Here is an 18,504-nt window from a genome sequence, read left to right as displayed (position 1 = left end):
ATAATGGTTAGTATATATGTATGAGTATACACAGACATTTAAGTACTACTAATCGTCATCAAATTATACTTTAAACATCAAAATTTAATCTTTGGTGATTCAGAAGGCACTCTTTTTAATGAAATACATGCAATATAAAAAAATCTAAGCTCTATTATCGACAACTGCAATTCCCCAAAATAATAGTGTCACAGAGATTAGACCAAAAGTGTGCAACTAAGTGTTTATAAAGTCCAAGTTGTTTACAGAGAGGGACCTTGGCCATGGGACTGCAGTAATGTCACATGACTCTCCAGCATTCCTACTAGGCACTGCTCTGCTGATGCACTGCATTGGAATCCACTGTTAACCATCTCCAACTCAACTAAGAGAAATTATTTTCTCATGAAAATCTCTTAATTTCATGAGAGAGGGGCAAAAATACAATGTACCAAAATGTGCTTTTATAAATGAACTCGGCCAGATTAAGAAACTGAACAATATTTACACTCCTGAATTTCAAGGATCTAAATCTTGTCACATACTACCCACCCAAATCCCCATTTTTTTAGATGACATGAGTAAGTAGGTTAAAACGCTTTTGAAAAAAGTTTTATTTGTTTATTCATTTATGCAAAGACAGTATCAGCATAGGTAACAGGAACACTTTTAAGTTTAAACTTTTAAGTTTAAAATTAATTTTCCATTTTGAAAGGTTCAGGATTTTGTCTCTTTCTACCTTACTCTTTTAAATACTTCAGTCCAACAAAACAGGAGGCAAAAATTTATTTCCTTCCTTTTCTTAAGGTCATATTGGGATAATCAGAATTGGCTCTTTAGAATTTAGGTATCATTTACAGTAACCTGGAGATTTAATCACAGAATAATACATGTAAGAATGTTATAGCACACACACAAAAAAGTACAAATTTTAAAAAGAACAAATTTCAGGGCACTTTCAAATTTTGAGGCCTAAGAAAGCTCTCTTGGGGATCCTCAAGTTAAAAGACTCCTCCCTTCAGATTCAGAATGAAAATTATTAGGGATTATGAAACAATGGGCACTGATGATATGGCCCATGGAAGCTTCATTAGGATAAGGATAAATGGAGTTTCCATGTTTTAGTGAAGGGGCAGGCCAATGAAAGAAAAGCCAGGAAGCCACTTTAAACTCATGTCCACGGCAGGTCAAATGATGCCTGATACAAGTGTTTCCCTTAGAAAGGTATTATCCCATTGCTACCTTTCCAAGGCTTATTAGCCCAAATACTGCTTATACTGCTACTTCTCTTCTTTACATCACCTATTCTAAGAGCAAACCTCCTGGAAGAATGGTGCTACAGACTGGAAAAGCAAGACTGTGGGTAGAGCAAAGGGGCTCTGGATGTCTAGTTGTTTGTCACGATTTACAATGTCTAACCAGGAGCCTAGCTAATCTAAAAATGGATTGTTAACACTTAACGCTAGTGTATTTTTGGGCTATGCGTATTACTCAACAACTTTTGTGGTTTAGAAATGTCAAAACTAATTCGATTCTCCTAGACATATTTTACTTTTAAAAAGGAAATATAAGAAGCTAAAAAACAAAAATAAAAATCGACCTGTTCTTTAACAAATAATATTTTAATGTTTTTTATAAAAACAATTCCTTTCAGATACTCTGATTAACTTTTAAGTGACATAAAAAAGTTCCAGCCTTCTTTAATACCAATATTTTGCACAATTTTAGATACAGCCACTGAATTTATCATTTCAAGGAAAAAAAAGTGAAAGAAAAAAAGGAGAATGGTAACTCACTGAGAAGCTTATGTACCTAGTAAAGTTTAGTTTGTTTTGGATTCTTTAAAAAAAAATTTAGGCCCAGAATTTTAGTTATCCTAGTTACCATCCCAATTCGATATCTCTATGTGTGGATTCTAGATAAGATTAAATATTTTGAACTAATAAGTGTAAGACCCACTGATTGGACTATTTGTTTAGAATCTGTTTTACTGGGTTTAGATAAGGAAAACTTCAATAAAGCCAACTATATACTGAGTTCCACTGATTAAAAATGCAGTTTTAAAAACTCTGCTTTTGTGGTAAATTTCTAGACAAATCATAAAAGCACAGTATTGTAGATACTGTACTGTTCATAGGTACTTGTTGGAGAAGTGCTTGTATTTAAACCATCAAAATTCTGACCTTTCAAAATAGGTTTTCTAAAACAATTTTTCTGAAAATCAGCAATTGCTTTTAAACTCTTAAAATGTCAATTAAAAAAATCCTTACAGATAAATCTTAGTTATTCCTTTCAGTCTCAATTTTTTTTTACTTTTAACCATATATTCAACACAGAACAGTTTCTAAGTAAATGTCTAATGAAAAACAGTTCTAATGTAAATAAAACTAAGCAATCTAATATAACTTGTATAGAAAGTCTGAGTGTGATTTATCAAAATTCAGAATTAAATCTCTAAAATAGTGGAAAAACTTTCAGTCTCACTATTCAAAACCTCCAACTTCCTGTGAGACTAGAAAGTTAGCAGAGGATCAAACAGACTTAAGCACTGCCCGACTTCTTCTGAAGTGATGAACTCGTTTATCCTAGAAAAGACAGGAATACTCCATTTTACTTCACTGAAAATTCCTATTACCATTATGACCTAAGACAGTTGAAAAATATTGTACTTAAAGCATTTATTTTGGGTTTAAACACTATAAATAATGAAAGAAAAGTGATCCTTTTGGGGAAGCATTCCTGAACTTTGTGATAACCAATGTACCAATGACCAGTTTTATTCAACAATTTAGTTAAAAAAGAAATATCAGTAACTCAGAAAAAGAGGACTTAGAATCAATACCCTTTTATGTAGATTAACTCATGATTTGGCAGTGATATCCCAAAAAGACAGCTGGTGAAAAGCACATGAGATTTTTAAAAGTCCTATTTTTACTAAAATACGTCTGACAGAAATCATGGCTTGAGAAGAGTAATCCACTTCAATCTGAAACCCTATGCTTTTAGGTTAAAAGACAAAAGTTCTGGCATATTTAAAGGCATATCCTTAACCTGTAATGAAGATATATAATTTTTTAGGAAATGAATAGAAAAAATATATGCAAAAATTTCCTTTCACTTTATGTTGCTTGCAGATGTGCAGATAGAAGAAATGAGGCCTTACAAAGAGGAATGGAGCTGAGTAAACCAGCAATAAAATAATAGTATTTCTTCTCTACACTTTTAGCTTAACTGTGCCCTGTTCCTAGGGATTAAATTCCGTTGTCACATAAAGAAGGGTGACTTCTGGAAATTATGTAATCTGTTAACATGGTAATATCCTATTTAGGTTAAAGCCCAGAAAACTGGTCACAAACTCAAGTATCTTCAGAGATCAGGCAGGATATGAAAGATTATGAAGGAGCTGGAATTTATCATGGCAACAGTGTACATCCTGCCTCAGTGCATTCTAATTCAATTAAAACAACAATAACAACATTTAGCTAATCAAAATAGGTCTAGATATGCTACACAACTTCTAACTCTTAGCTCAGAGGAGAAGAAAATTTTGTAAGGTTCAAAGGGAAACTTTTAATACCAGGTAAAAATTCAAGCTTAAAGACTTGCTGGTTAAAGATTTTCTGCTTTGCAAACAAATCCTTTAGCACTCCCTATTTAACCTGCAGAACCTTGGGCAAAAGTAAGCTGTCCTACAGCTCCCAGTTCTTTCCTTTTAAATTGTCCTATGCAGAATGAAACGAGAACAAAGATCAACTTTAAATAAATGGGTTTACTCCCCAATGAGAAGGGGGTTAAGAACTTAACTCTGCTACAGCTCTAGTCTTCTGCATTAAAGGAACTCCTAAGTATTCCTTTTAAAAACAGTTTAAGCTTTATCCTATTTCCATTCATAGATGGAAAAAGCTATTCTCCTTTCCGTTTTTTTTTTTTTGCGGTACGCAGGCCTCTCACTGTTGTGGCCTCTCCCATTGCGGAGCACAGGTTCCGGACGCGCAGGCTCAGCGGCCATGGCTTACGGGCCCAGCCGCTCCGCGGCACGTGGGATCTTCCCGGACCGGGGCACGAACCCACGTCGCCTGCATCAGCAGGCGGACTCCCAACCACTGCGCCACCAGGGAAGCCCTCCTTTCCCTGTTTTAAGATACAAAGCAATGGCTTACAAATGGTTCCAAAATGGTGAATTTTGGAAAAATTCTGGCAGTTCCTTGGAAAGTTAAACATAGTTACTATGTGACTCAGCAATTCCATTCTTAGGTATATACTCAAGAGAAATAAAAACGTATGTCCACACAATAACTTGTACACGAATGTTCATAGCGTTACTCATCAGAGCCCAAAAGTGGAAGCAACCCAAATGTCTATCAAATAAGTGATGAATGGATAAATGCAAAGTGGCAGATCCATAAATAAAAAGAAATGAAGTCCTGATACATGCTGTAACATTGATGAACCTTGAAAACATTTCGCTAAATGAAAGTCAGTCACAAAAGGTCACATATTATACTATTTATATGAAATATGCAGAACAGGCAAATCCTTAAAGAAAGGAGGTTAGTGGTTGCCTAAGGCTAGAGAGTTTGGGGGAACAGAGAGTGACTGCTAATGGGCAGGGGCTTTATTTTGGGGGTGATTAAAATATTCTAAAATTGATTGTCGTTATGGTTGCGCAACTCTGTTAATATTCTAAAAAATATCGAATTGCACACTTTAAATGGGTGAACTGTAGGGTATGAAAATCGTTATCTCAATCAACCTGTTACAAAAAACAACAAAAACCTTCCCTTCACTAAAAAGCACAGTATTCTTCCCCCATTGAAGCGACCGGTTCCTTTCCATATTCAGAGACTCAGAACTTAAAGGGATCTTAGAGACTCATTTCCAGACTTGTAAAAACTGGAGCTTTAATAAGATTTAAGTGATTTGTCCAAGGTGATAGAACCAGAATCAGAAACCAGAACTTTCTTAAATTCAAACACCCATATTCTTCTCCACTTTACCAACTCTGAATCAACTTCCATTTCTTTCTACTCAGCTCTTTTTACTACTTCATTTTACCTCTTTTCTCCCCCCAAAACACTGTTCAAGCATCATCTGAGTGATTGATTTCTTTTCTTCTCTTTAGTCCAATATCTACGTACTCTTAAGTTGTGCTTTCTGCTTCTAAAATTTTCTCTTTTCCTATTTGGTCAAGCCAATATTCTCATTCAACTTTCATGAACCCTATCAATTACAGTATAGGCTTCTGCTAAAGATATCTTCCCTAAGGGCAAACTACACTATATCAAGACTTGAGCAGCTAGAATACACTGCCACTTAAAACTCACTCACAGATTTACTGGGTTACAGTCAAAAGCTAACAGTTCAATTACTGATATATGCTCTATGTAGTATCAAAATATATATACCACAGAAAAAAGATACTTTATGGCTGACAACTGTGCTTTTTATCCTGTGTACTATTCCTTTCATACCTTGAAGTAGTCATCTTGAGTAACAAAGGAGTTTCTCAATCTGTTCTCTGGGTTAAATAGACAAGATACCACTGTCTGTATGCTTCGGTCCACAGATTTCTGAAACACAAAAGTTTTCGGTAAAGACTATTCCTCCTTTTACTCACTGGTAACAAGCTTTTTGAAAAAGTTTAATGAACACATACACTTATTTCTAAAGAATTCTCAGGTAATTTTGTAATACGTGCCACATGTCACTTAGTTTGTTAACTTTTGTACCAAATTTAAGAATAATTTCAGAAACTTAGTGATAGAGTACTGATTTAAAAAGCTCAGTTAGTCAAGCCCTAAGATATTTGCTTCAGCCTCTTTAATTTTTCCTGTTAGATAAAAAACAGTGAACTTCGGGCTCCCTGGTGGTGCAGTGGTTGAGAGTCCGCCTGCCGATGCAGGGGACACGGGTTCATACCCCGGTCTGGGAAGATCCCACATGCCGCGGAGTGGCTGGGCCCGTGAGCCATGGCCACTGAGCCTGTGCGTCTGGAGCCTGTGCTCCGCAACGGGAGAGGCCACAACAGTGAGAGGCCCGCGTACCACAAAACAAACAAACAAACAAAAAAACCCCCAAAAAACAGTGAACTTCAACATTTCAAGAAACATTTAGGTTAAACTTTGGTAATATAATTATACTGTAAGTTATTTCGATATTTTTTCAAATTTTAAGTTGTGTAACAAATCTGGCAATTTTTTCACCCCACAGTTCAGTAGTTCTCAACATTTTTCCACTGAGAAACACATGAACGGAGTACACATACTCCAATGGGAATCATCCAATGTTATGCCATTCCAATCCCATCAATTACTTCCATATTCTCACCCATACAAGAAAACACAGAATTCAAGAGTGAGGGCACTGTTATAGGGATCTGCTCTAATGATAAAAAAGAAACAACTCTGCCTGTTTTAGTATTTCAATTACTAGTGGCTCCACCACTCTTGAGAGCTGCTACCATATACAATGTTACGGAGAGAATACCGTAAATAACTGTATATTACTATTTAGCTAAATAAATGTTTAAACTGGCAAAAGACAAAGTAGATATAATTCATACTAATCCCTCTTTTGAAGAGTAGGATTCTTGAGGAAACCAACCCATTGCACTCCACCAAATCATGTTAATATTTATTAAACTACGGTTAAAAAACAACAACCAAAAAAACCCCAATGAAAACAGAACAGAGGGAAGGACTAGTGAATCAGCAACTATATATACACACTGAAAGTTTGGGGATGCCTAAAATTTCATTAACTTTTACGTAAATTGCAAAGTTATTAGTCAATGACTCAAGCTCTGTAATGTATTTAAATTTGGGCAAAGATGCTTGCTTCTCAAACGGCCATTATTAAAACTTGAAAAAAATAAATATAAAAATATAAATATTAATAAGCAAAATTAGATGTTTGCCTTTTGTGGGCCATTTCCAGAGGATGCAGTAGCTTCATGAACTGAGCATTCACTTGGCAAAACTTCAACTCCTGGATCAACTTCATTACAGTGGTAGTTAACAGCTGTATAAGCCTACATTTAAAATGATAAAAGTGTAATTAAAGAGATGTACATTAGATACATTTCTAAACAATCTATTCTTCAAAATGGTGAGTTGACACTAAAAGTCTACATGTGGATTGTGAAGTTCAATTACATTATTTCAGAAACTATTTCAAACTGTAGAATTGAAATGCAGTAAGGCAATTTTTATTTTGAAATGTCAACACAATCAGAATTAGGAGAATTTCCCTAAGAAAAAGAAACTCCAACATATAGTAAGGGAATGAGAAGGGAATTTCCTAGTGCCTGAGAATTTCAGCTCATACTATATCCTTTGAATATCCAATCCCGATGAAAGACAGAAGGTAACAAAGGCTCAGGTGTTTTAGAGGTAGCACCCTCTCTTTTTTCCTTTTCTTATATGACATATAACAGTACTGACAGCAAAACATTTTTGCTTCTCTTCATCACATTTTTTTATGGCTAGAAAACTAGAGGCAGATTCAATACTAATTCTAAATCCCTGAAGTTAGAATTAGCATAGTTATTAATACTACCTTTTTTGGTTACATATTCTATCAACAAGTAACTGAGCACTTGTTGTATGCAGGGCAGCCATTGCTTAAGTACACACACAACAACCTGAGAAACAAAAAGCACAGTTTCTCCCATGGGAGTATATACTTGGGTTGACAAGAAATAAAACATAACACAATGTAAAAGAGCATTTAAAATATTTCTAGGCATACTTGATATGGCAAAAGGTCAAGAAATATATAACAGCTGAACAATAAACTACCTTAAAATATATAATAGTTAAACAGTAGGAAGTACATGTTTTGCTAATTCACCTTACCGGAGAAATAACATAACTCCTTTGTTCCCCAACAGGCCACTGTGGTGGCATCTTAGGAAAAAAAAGGAAATAATTATTTAAATATACCTTCACGTTTTCACAAAGATATGAGATAGACAATGTTGAGGTATCTGTCATGCTGGCTCCTTGACCTTGTTATAATAGAAGAAACAAAATGGAAGAATAAAGTACTTTGTTTCTGATACCTAAGGATTTTATTGTTACTTTCATATATAAACTCCATCTTTTTCTCAATTTTCTGGAGTTGGTCTACAGGAAAACTCAAACATATAGTTCTTTGAATATACCATAGATATGGTCATATCCATGGGCAGAAATTCAGAGAACTACTATCTTGTAGCAGCCAGCTAAAATAAACACTATCAAACATAACTGGAAGTCAATGCTCTTAAGAATTGAGTAATCATTTTATTTCAACCTATGCCATTAGAAAAACTCATAAAAGTCAGCCTGGATGTTTCAGCTGTTTGACAGAAAAGATGAAGAATACATGTTGAAATATAGAAGGCGACACCAAATCTTGTAAGACAGTACAAGAGAAAGCTTCTTCCTAAACTCATTCCTGTCAAAAGCTTCTTGCTAAGCTCATTCCCTTATTTCTAAGTAATAGAGAAGCCCTAATTCTAGACTAATTCCAACTTTTTAAAAAAATTTTAAGCACACTCAACTACTTTAAACGACAAACGATTAGGGAAATTTACATAAATAAAGGCCTCAATAATATTCCAATGTAAATCATTTTGATCCCTCTTAAATTACCTGATAATTATAAACAGGCAGCTGATATCCAGTGATAACCTGAACTGGTGAACTTGGATAAGGAGGATAAGCCTGAAAATAAATTTTACAGAAAGAATCAATGAATGAGGTATATTTTTAAAAATCAGAAAGAAGGAATATTATTCCCAATGTAACAAAAATATGAAAATAAGGAAATCTTAGTTTTTTCATATACAATGCAAGATTCTATTTGAGTGACTGGCTTCATGAAGAAATAAGTATTCTCTGTCAAATGTTAGTCTTTTGGGCTGGGAGAAGGAAGAGATAAATAAGGTAAGTGACTGATTTTGCCAGCCTAAGTTTACCTTATCTGTGTATTTATTCCCACCCATTAGTTCTTTCTTACATGATGATAAGACTCTATTAGAATAGATTTCCATGTTAGAGTTATATTAATACATGTGTTCTCTTTTTTTGTAAAAATACTTTTAAGCAGTTTTGTATTCCTTTGACAGTATTTCGGGGTAACATGGGATCCTGCTACAGACTTTCTGGCTCTTTCTGTATTTCACTTCTAAAAGTTAAGGGCAGTGTATTACCCCAAACTAGAAAAGAGACAATACAATGTCTTATATCTTTCAAAAGGTATTTATTGATTGAAAATATCTAGGTAGTAGCATACATAAATATACCAGAATAGGTAATAATACCTCATAGTAAATGTTAGGAACAAGTAGGGCTTTTCTTCTAGCTGTGTTTTAAGTAAGAAAAGTAAAAAAAGATATATCCTACACTTCAGGTAGATGGAAAATGTAAACAAATGAGAGACACTGCAGAACTATTTCACTATTGTTTCTTTCTTTTCCTAAAATGTCTTTTAAACTGAAGAAAGTAAACTGAACTAAGAAGAAAATAAATATTATCAATGGGAGGCAAGTATTCCAAATCCCACTTCAAATATTAAAGTAACCAAGACAAGACAAATTATATGCCAGAAACTCATAGAGTTTACAAATATAGTTAAGTCATCAGATATTTATCCATTCTAGAACCATAATACATCCAGAAATCAACAATCTATATGAGGAGGCATCTGGAAATCATTGCAAATAAAGAATAGCTGACCCTAGAAAAGAACAAACCAGGCAAACACATGAGGAAAGCTGCCTTCAAATATTCTAGGAGTTATCTGGGAAAAAGAAAAAAAAGATATATTCTATGTGGCTACAGCCATCAGTTCTAAGATAAAGGCTTGCAAACTATATAGAAGCAGATTTTAGCTTAGTATAAGAAGTAACACTAAGAATGACAGATTTCTAACAGAAGTAACAGATGTCCCATCATTCAAAAATATTCAAACAGGAATAATATTGTCACTTATTATGGAAATTGTTGACATAATTCCACAGAGGGTAAGAAGTGAGACTGGCTTAATTTTTAAGGTGCCCCCATCTCATTGTATAAGATTTCTAATAGAATACACAAAAAAAACAGGAATGTAGGTAATTCTTACCTGAACATACTGAGTTACAGGACTCATCACGGGTGGCGGCTGCATGTAAGCTTCCGTGTGCGGATTACTCCAGACACTCTGTAACTGTGGTGGAGGAGGAGGATTAAAAACCAAAGGACGTGGCTGCACATGATAAGCACCTTTTTAAAGAACAAAAAGAAAACAAAGCCTATTTTTAGTTCTCTGAAAAGCTACACGTGTCAACGAAAACAACTGCTTTCTTTACTCACAGAAAGTTTGTTTCCTGATGGCAGGGCCCAGTTTCAGCTTTTTACCATGGAAATTTACCTGTGACTGAAAATAAAACAGTAACAAAACTAGAATCAATGTCTAAATCTTTACTTCCAAGACTTTGGTAAACACCCAAGTTCTCTAAAACTACTACTATCGGAGAAGATCAGTGCTAAGAACATACCAAATCAAAATTTATCAGCCTGAAGATACCTTACTTACCTTCAATACTCTAATCAAATGTTGAGAGGTATTGTGGAATTTGATCAAAAACCTTTACTCTCTGGTCTCTAATCTTTCCTGTCTCTGGATCATGAGGCTGGATGCCCAATCAAAAATAAATAGGTTCTCACAAGTTATGTAAGATTATTCTAAGTCTGGATTTCAAACATAAAATATATTTATTTCTATACATTATACAAGACTGAGTAAATATTCAGGACTCAAAACAATACTGAACACTGCATCCATAAGGTAATTAAGAGATTTTTTTTCCAAAAGAAGATTACTTACTTCTACTATCTTCTGCACATCCACGTCATTATAAAATGAAACAAATCCATAGCTAGAAAGGCAGATAAATGAGTATAAAATCACTACCGTAACAGTACATGGTTTGAAACTTCAGTATTCCATGAAATAATTGACAGAAGTAATAATGATAAAGGATGAAGAATATACTGAGATAAATAACTGTAAGATATACATGATAGATCCTCTATAAATACTGTTTTATTTTCCTACCGTCATCTGTATCAGAATGCACAAAGATTAACAGAAAATTCATACCTATGAACCTGAATTTAACTTACTATCTATGGTAAGATGGTTAAAATTTAAGATACTGTGAAATGTGTGAAGAAAACAATTCTTCAATAAAACTGATTAATCCACTTAAGTGAAACAAATGAAGATGGGAAACATTTCAATATAAACACTAGGCAAATGATTAAATAAAAGAGCTGGCAGCAAACTTTTATCCTCTACATGAAAGAAATTACGAAGTAACAAATTACATTTATACAAATGTTAGAATACCAGAATTGAAATTTTATTTTCTGAAACTCTATAGGTGCTATAGTTCAGGTATTTATTATAATTTATATTGAACATATGTTTCACTTACCCTTTGGACACACCAGTTCGATCCGTGATTATCTTCACTTCTTTTACTGAACCATATCTAGCAAAGAAGCTTCTAATTTCGGTTTCATCCATCTATGAAGAAAAATTTGACTTCAAGATTAAAAATTCAACATTCAAAATTTTCAAGTATACTATAAAGAAGATTTGATGATGTGGAAGTACCTCCTCCATGTATGCCCAAACTACCTGTAGTTCTTTGTCAAAGATATTTTTAGTTCCTATTAGGTTAAACATAAAAACAATCCCCCCCAAAAGCCTTATGTTTACAACAGGGCCCAAATCCCACTATTCACAAAATACTTTTAAAAATAAATGAAACATGAATACAATACCCTAAAATCAATTCCACCAACGAAAACAGTGTTCGGCATGATTCTGCCTTCTGGTAAAACATAGCCTTGGCTGGTGGCAGTTGATGAAGACTGGGTGCTGGCCTCTCTGGAGATGGTTGAGTTTGGAGTGTCAGGATCTGCAGCAGACTGTAATTTGGAAAGCAGATATCACCACTAGACATACAGGCTAAAATCACAGATGATATGAAATACAATTTATGTTTTTAAAATACAAAATATTTTCATATAAATTACTTTGATTGTAAATTAGTCATCAATATAGCTTAGTTCAGGCTCAAGGTCTAGGGTAATCAGAGTAGATCATCATGAAATTTTAACAGAAGAGTATATAGTATTTTCTCAAACCCAGTGTCACTCACCACTATCCCTGGTACAGTGCTGTGGCAGAATACTGATTTTATATTGAGTTTGTGAAATACTACGTGAACTGGTTAAGTAATTACAATTGTAAAAAGTAAGGTTACTAAAATCATCCTGTTGTACGTCAATAAGCAAATTCTCATTTTTCTGAGTACCTTATTCAAAAGTATGGTTTTAAAGATAACCAATTTTTTTTTAAGTTGCATCAAAAGGAAACAAGAAAGTTTTAAACCAATTTGTTTTGCCTCATCTTCCTATTCACCAAAACTAACACGGACTTTATAATTTTAACACTCCTTTGTTAGTATGCCTGCTTTACTTTGGAAATGGATCATGAAAACATCATTTGCTCACATATCATAGCTCCTGCTTAAAAAAAAAAGGGTTTATAATCCTTTTCCCTAATGATAGGGTGTTCATAGCATCTTTAAAATAATGTTTTTCTTCTTGAATAATACCAAATAAGTCCTACTGATAATTCTAATTTTCACAATGGGCTGATAGATACAAATGATATCATCTTTATTTTCAGAGACCCACACAAGAAACTTATTATTTTTCTGAATTCTGGTCAGAACTCTGTCTTTAGGCTTCCTACGCTAAGATTAATGTAGATTTTTCTGAATCAGGATTTACTGGTAATACATATTTCGGAAACAAAAACTGATTTAGCCAGGAGATCTAAAAATTGATTTAGTCAGACGTTTGTGTCCCTTACTAAGTTATAAATCACTTACTTGGCAGTTGTTTATCTCTTGGAAAACTGCTTTGAGAATGAAGTGAGATAACGTCTGTGAATTCATCTTGTAAACTATAAAGTGGTATGCCAATACAAGTTAGCATCCTGGTATCTGAATTTATTTTCAATAGGTTAAAGAAAGGTTTCTTTCCTGGTTTTACGATTTATGTACTTATTTTGTAGATACTCTACTAATTAACAACTAATTTGAGTTGGAACCTCAGGAAACTACTTTATGGCACATTTGCTCATTTGAAATTCATTTATGAAGTGCCTATTGATTATAAGTAGTAAATACAAAAGGCTGCAAGAGAGAGATATAGCTATTACACTTCAGCTTGTGAAGGAAAACAAAAAGGACAAAAGAAACCAACTGATACATATTTTTTAAAAGATAAGCAAAATAATTTTTACAGAAATTAGTTACAATAATGAAAAGCAGGTAGAGTTCCTACTTTGTTAGGTGTTAGAAATTACTGATAAATTTAAGATTCTACAAACTGCTGTACTAATTAGCTATGAAATCAAAATTGTTAAATTACCAAATTTGAGTGTTTGGGCTTTTCTCTATTAATTTGTGTTCATACTTGCTATTCAGTGTTTCTGTGTGAATAGTTCCTGATTCTTTCCTTTAACTATGGTACAGTGATATTCCAAGAAAATAAAATCAGAGAAAGTAAAAACTATTTCTCAAGCTTTTCAATTTTTTAATGTTTTATAATTTTATTTTTTTCTGAATGGGACCATATTATGTAAGTCACACACCTTGAACTATCGAGAAATTTGACTAGATTTCCCTTCGTGACAGACAATTTACCAATCTCTTTCAATTAGCTCACATTCAAAAACCCAAAACAGGAATAAAACAAAATAGTGGTTCTGAAATTCTTATAGACTTTTTCTCCTTCTCAATTTCCCCTTCATTTGTGGATGAACTTTGGATACCTTTTTATTTGACAAACTATTTATAGTATTAGCTGTCTGTGAACCACAATGGATAAATGTATTTTAAATTAGAGGTATAACATTAGACCAGAAAACTGTACCAGATTATAAAGAGTTATGATAATATATTGATTTTCAACCAGGGAAGATTTTGTGGCCCAGGGGTAATTTTTGGTTGTCACGATTGAGGGGTGTACCTGGTATCTGGTTGGCAGAGGCCAGAGATACAGTAAGCATCCTATAATGCAAAGGAGAGCCTCCCACAACAAAGAATTATCTGGCCCCAAATCTGCACAGGGTCACAGCTGAGAAACCTGTGATAGTGTTGCCAGAATTGAAGAGGGAAGTTCTAATTTTTTGTTTTTTTTTTTGCGGTACGCGGGCCTATCACTGTTGTGGCCTCTCCCATTGCGGAGCACAGGCTCTGGACGCGCAGGTTCAGCGGCCATGGTTCACGGGCCCCACCGCTCCGTGGCATGTGGGATCTTCCCGGACCGGGGCACGAACCCGTGTCCCCTGCATCGGCAGGCAGACTCTCAACCACTGCGCCACCAGGGAAGCCCGGAAGTTCTAATTCTTATATCCTATTTACAAAAGTAAAATTGATGTTTAAGACAACTAAACAGTAATTTGCGAAAAAGAAAAAAAGCCATTAGATATTATAGAAAGTTTGGTTTCGGGTTGTACAAATTGACTGTCTGCTTAACTGAAGTATTAAGTATAAAACTGATCAAATCATTTCACTAGTGTCATTATGTCTTAAGGAAGGCATCGTTATGTCCGTCCTAGTCCTGAGCCAGCAGATGGTGCTCAAAGCTAAACTAAGGAAAGTACTCCCTTTTAAGACGCCTGAAAAACAGGGGTTTTAAAACTTTGCCTGTGTGTGTATTTACATAGTTATAACTTATATATACAAATCCAGAACCATACACAACCTTTGGTTACTTCTAAACTATTGCCAGAAGTACTTCACAAATGAATTCTTAGGCTAAAGCAAAGTTTGGTGAGGAATTCATCTTACCTACCAACAGCATGTAGAAAATAAACAATGTAAATTAAATGAAAGAAGTAATTATTTTTCTTAATTACACCTTCAGGTGAGTTGATGGGTTCTGAAATGAGTAATTCTGGAATATTAAGTAGGGGTGAACTTGGAGGCCATCATATACACAATTCTCATCACTGCTATTCACAGTAATATATTCCCTTTTATATCTGGATGACCAAATGACAAAGATAACTAAAAGCTGGAAAAAAAACTTTATCATTACTAAAGCTTCTGGGATGTCAGCTCTTTGACATTTTATTCAACTATTACACCTACATGCAAGCAAACTGAAATAATTTGCAGTCATCAGTGTCATATCCACAGAAGGAAGTAGTTATTAAAGAGAAAAGGAAATTCTATTAAGGAAATAGTAAATGAAAATCAGAATAAAACCCTTTAAGTAAATCAAAGAATGGACTCGGGGGGACAGGGGGAATCCAACCAATAAACAAACAATCCTGGGAAAGCTAAGCAAGAAAAAGGCAAGAATACAAAAATACACATTAGTCCTGAAAAAATGGGATATGAGTACAGATTAGAATGCTCTGTAGGAGTAAGTTTGGAAATCTTGATATGACTAACTTTCCAGAGAAATGTAAACTTTTAAAGACAAACTTAAGAAAAGAAAGAGCACTCAATTCCTGGGTCAGTTTCATTGGGAGTTTTCCCAAACTATAAAGAAACAGGTAATTTTTGTGTGGAGGGCAAGCGGGGTGGTAAGAGGAGGCGCACCTAGACAGAAACAACGGTAGACAGGAGAGAGAGTGGAAGAGAAGGAAAATTCAAGTATTTTAAAAATTTTTTCAGAGAAAAGAAGAAAGAATATTTCTCAATGCATTTTATAAAACTAACACCATTTAAATAACAATACCTGGTTAAGATGGTCCACCCCTGCCCCCAACACTGAGATGCAAATTTCTAGCAGCATACAAAAAAATATACAATTAAGAACAGTTTACACTGTAAATTCAAGGATGGTTCATTCTTAGGAAATCTGTTACTGTAATTCACCACTGCAAAAGCATTTGATAAAATACAGCATCCATTTCTTAATTTTTAGAAAACCCAAGTAAAATAAAAACATCTTATTTTCCATTGATCTAAGTCTAGGCTATCATCAAGCTTAAAGTGAAACATGGTAGTAATTTACATTGAAATTAGAAATAAGGGTCTCTCATCACACCTATAAATTTTTTCCTATATATGACTAATATGTTAATATAGAGTTGTTATAAATCACCAAGAAAAGATAAATATGCAAATAGAAAGGTGGACTAAGAATTAAAAAAAAAGAAATGGAAAAAGCTAATGACAAACTTCAACTTCACTAATGATAAACAAAAGAAAAAGTACATCAACATAGTAAAATATTTTCCAGTTATTAGACTGGCAACTTTAAAAAGTGCAATACCTTTCATTGGAAAGTGTGTGGAGAAGGGGTCACACTACACACCATCAGTGGGAATATATACTAGTGCATGCTTTATCAAGAGGTACTAAGAAAAATGTATAATTCAAAATTGTTATAAAATGGGCATAACCTTTTCACCCAGTGATTCCACTCCTGGCAATTTATTTCAAGTTATTAACAGATAAGCATACCAAAACATTTGCACAAACATACTCATTATGGTATTGTTTTAACATAAACAAATTATTCATTATAAGAGAATTGGTAAAATTAAGTAATGGTAATATAGAAATATATAATTTTTGGTAAAATAACTAAGTATATATTCAAAATTATTTTAAATTTCTCTTTGGAATAAGGCCCACTACACTAAATGAAGAATACAGGTTGTAAGATAGTATTATATAGCACAGTAAAATTTTTATAAAATAAAATGTACCTATATATATGCAATACATGCTTGAAAACAATCTGGAAGGGCATACGTACATCTAAACTTCAATAGTGGTTAAATGCTGGGATTAAGACGGACCTCTACTTTCTTACATTGATTACCTCCCAATGAGTTAATGTATTAGTTTTGTATCAGAAAAAAAATCAATAAAGTTATTAGCATTTCCCCCCTTTTCATCTAAAAAGAGAAGACAAAGTTGGAAATAATTACAGAAACTCCGATGACTGATTATTGATATGGACACGTATATGACATAATTATTACAAAGTTACATACAATCACAAATTTTTACTTTAAAATTTATATGTTCTAATAAATTGTATATAAATTTCCTCCCTTTACCTCTATAAAAACAGAAAATAGTACACTACAGACAACTACACATATATAATACACCTGTGACTTGATGGTTGATCAAAAGTGTTCTCAGAGTTGTACCTTGAGGTGGTGAAATCAACTAAATGCACTTAACAAAACTCACATAAATGTCACCCAACAGAGCATGTAATACTCTAGGGACATTTTGTTGAAGGTTTCTGGTTTCTCTTGGGGAAAGTGTTCTCTGGGTTAAAAACTGCTAGACTTCCCCAACCTGCGGCCGCTCAGAGGCACGGACAGGGCCGACCTCGTAGGGAAATGATGGCGTCGGGTGAGCTTCCGCCCCGAGGTCCCCGCGGCCGCCACTGCGCAGGCACGAGGCTGCCCCAGGGGCATCACAGGCTCGAGCTCTCCAGGTCCCGCCCCGCCCCCACTCCGGGCTTGGACACGCCCCCAAAGGCCCCGCAGGAACCCCGACCCCCGCCCCGCGGCGGACCCGTGGGGCCCCGCCTCCCCAGGTGGCTCGGGCCCGGCTTCCGCGTCTGCACGCAGGCGCCCCCGAGGCCACGCCACGCGGCGCTCAGCAGGCACGACGCCATCTCGTGGCGGCCGCACCGCCTGGCTCCTCAGAGTAAGCGCGGGAAGGGAGGCTTCTGGGGTGGGGTGGGGGTGGGGCGGAGCAGGGTCCCCGCCCCCCAGTCCGGCGGCGGAGGCCGGACGCTCCTCCACACCCTGGCTGCGGTGGGGGGATGGCCGCAAGCCTTGCATGTGCTAGGCGGGGCCCCGGGCACTCCCTTCCCACAGCCAGGCCTCCCGCCCCTCCACCGGCCCTCAACGCCCTGCAGGCCGTGCTGGACCGCCTCCCCTTCGCCCTCAGGCCGGGCCCAAGTACAGGAAAGCCGGGTAGCCCCGCTCTCGGCTCCTGTCCCCCGCCCCCTTCAGCGCCCCGGCCGCCCTGAGGACCCCCTCAGGCCTCCTCCACTCACCATGATGGCGGCAGCCCGTGTTCCCACAGAGGGGCTCGAGAAGAAGCTGAGGCTGGCTTCAGGCACCGGGGCTGCTGTTAGGCCTGCTCGTACCCACCGCCCGGATTGACTGGGCAGAGGAAGCAGAGGTGGATGAGCGAAGAGAAGCGGAGGCTGCTGGCGAGGCCGAGGGGCGCAGGGCGACTGAGGCGTGGCCAGCGGAGCGCCCGGACGTGGCTCCTGCGCAGGGTGAGGGGGGCTCGTCGTAGAGATGCTTCAGCCAATGGGCGGCCACGCTGCCGCCCCCCATGGCGGGGGGCGGGGTGGGGGGCTCGCGGGGCACGACTGCGCCGGCCGGGGGGCACGCAGGGGGTGCTCGCGGGCCGGCATCATGCCCCTCTCCCCCTGCCCCAGGCACCGGCCCCAGACGAAGGGGCCCACCGAC

General features: G+C 36.4%; 1 protein-coding gene across 1 annotated transcript; it reads right to left on the bottom strand.

The window, feature by feature from the left end:
* Nucleotides 1-2,510: 2,510 nt before the first annotated feature.
* DAZL (deleted in azoospermia like) lies at nt 2,511-17,862 on the bottom strand (the record flags this gene model as incomplete). Its single annotated transcript, XM_079705202.1, has 12 exons — nt 2,511-2,564; nt 5,451-5,549; nt 6,896-7,009; nt 7,836-7,886; nt 8,616-8,687; nt 10,090-10,229; nt 10,320-10,383; nt 10,834-10,885; nt 11,447-11,538; nt 11,799-11,945; nt 13,758-13,797; nt 17,369-17,862. The coding sequence occupies 12 exons, from the start codon at nt 17,860-17,862 to the stop codon at nt 2,511-2,513; spliced, it is 1,419 nt and encodes a 472-aa protein (XP_079561328.1).
* Nucleotides 17,863-18,504: the final 642 nt, after the last annotated feature.

The sequence above is a fragment of the Hyperoodon ampullatus genome (genome assembly GCF_949752795.1).
Source record: "Hyperoodon ampullatus genome assembly, chromosome: 5".
Lineage (NCBI taxonomy): Eukaryota > Metazoa > Chordata > Mammalia > Artiodactyla > Ziphiidae > Hyperoodon > Hyperoodon ampullatus.
Note: the sequence above shows the minus strand (reverse complement) of the source record. Positions and strands in the feature narration are given on the sequence as shown.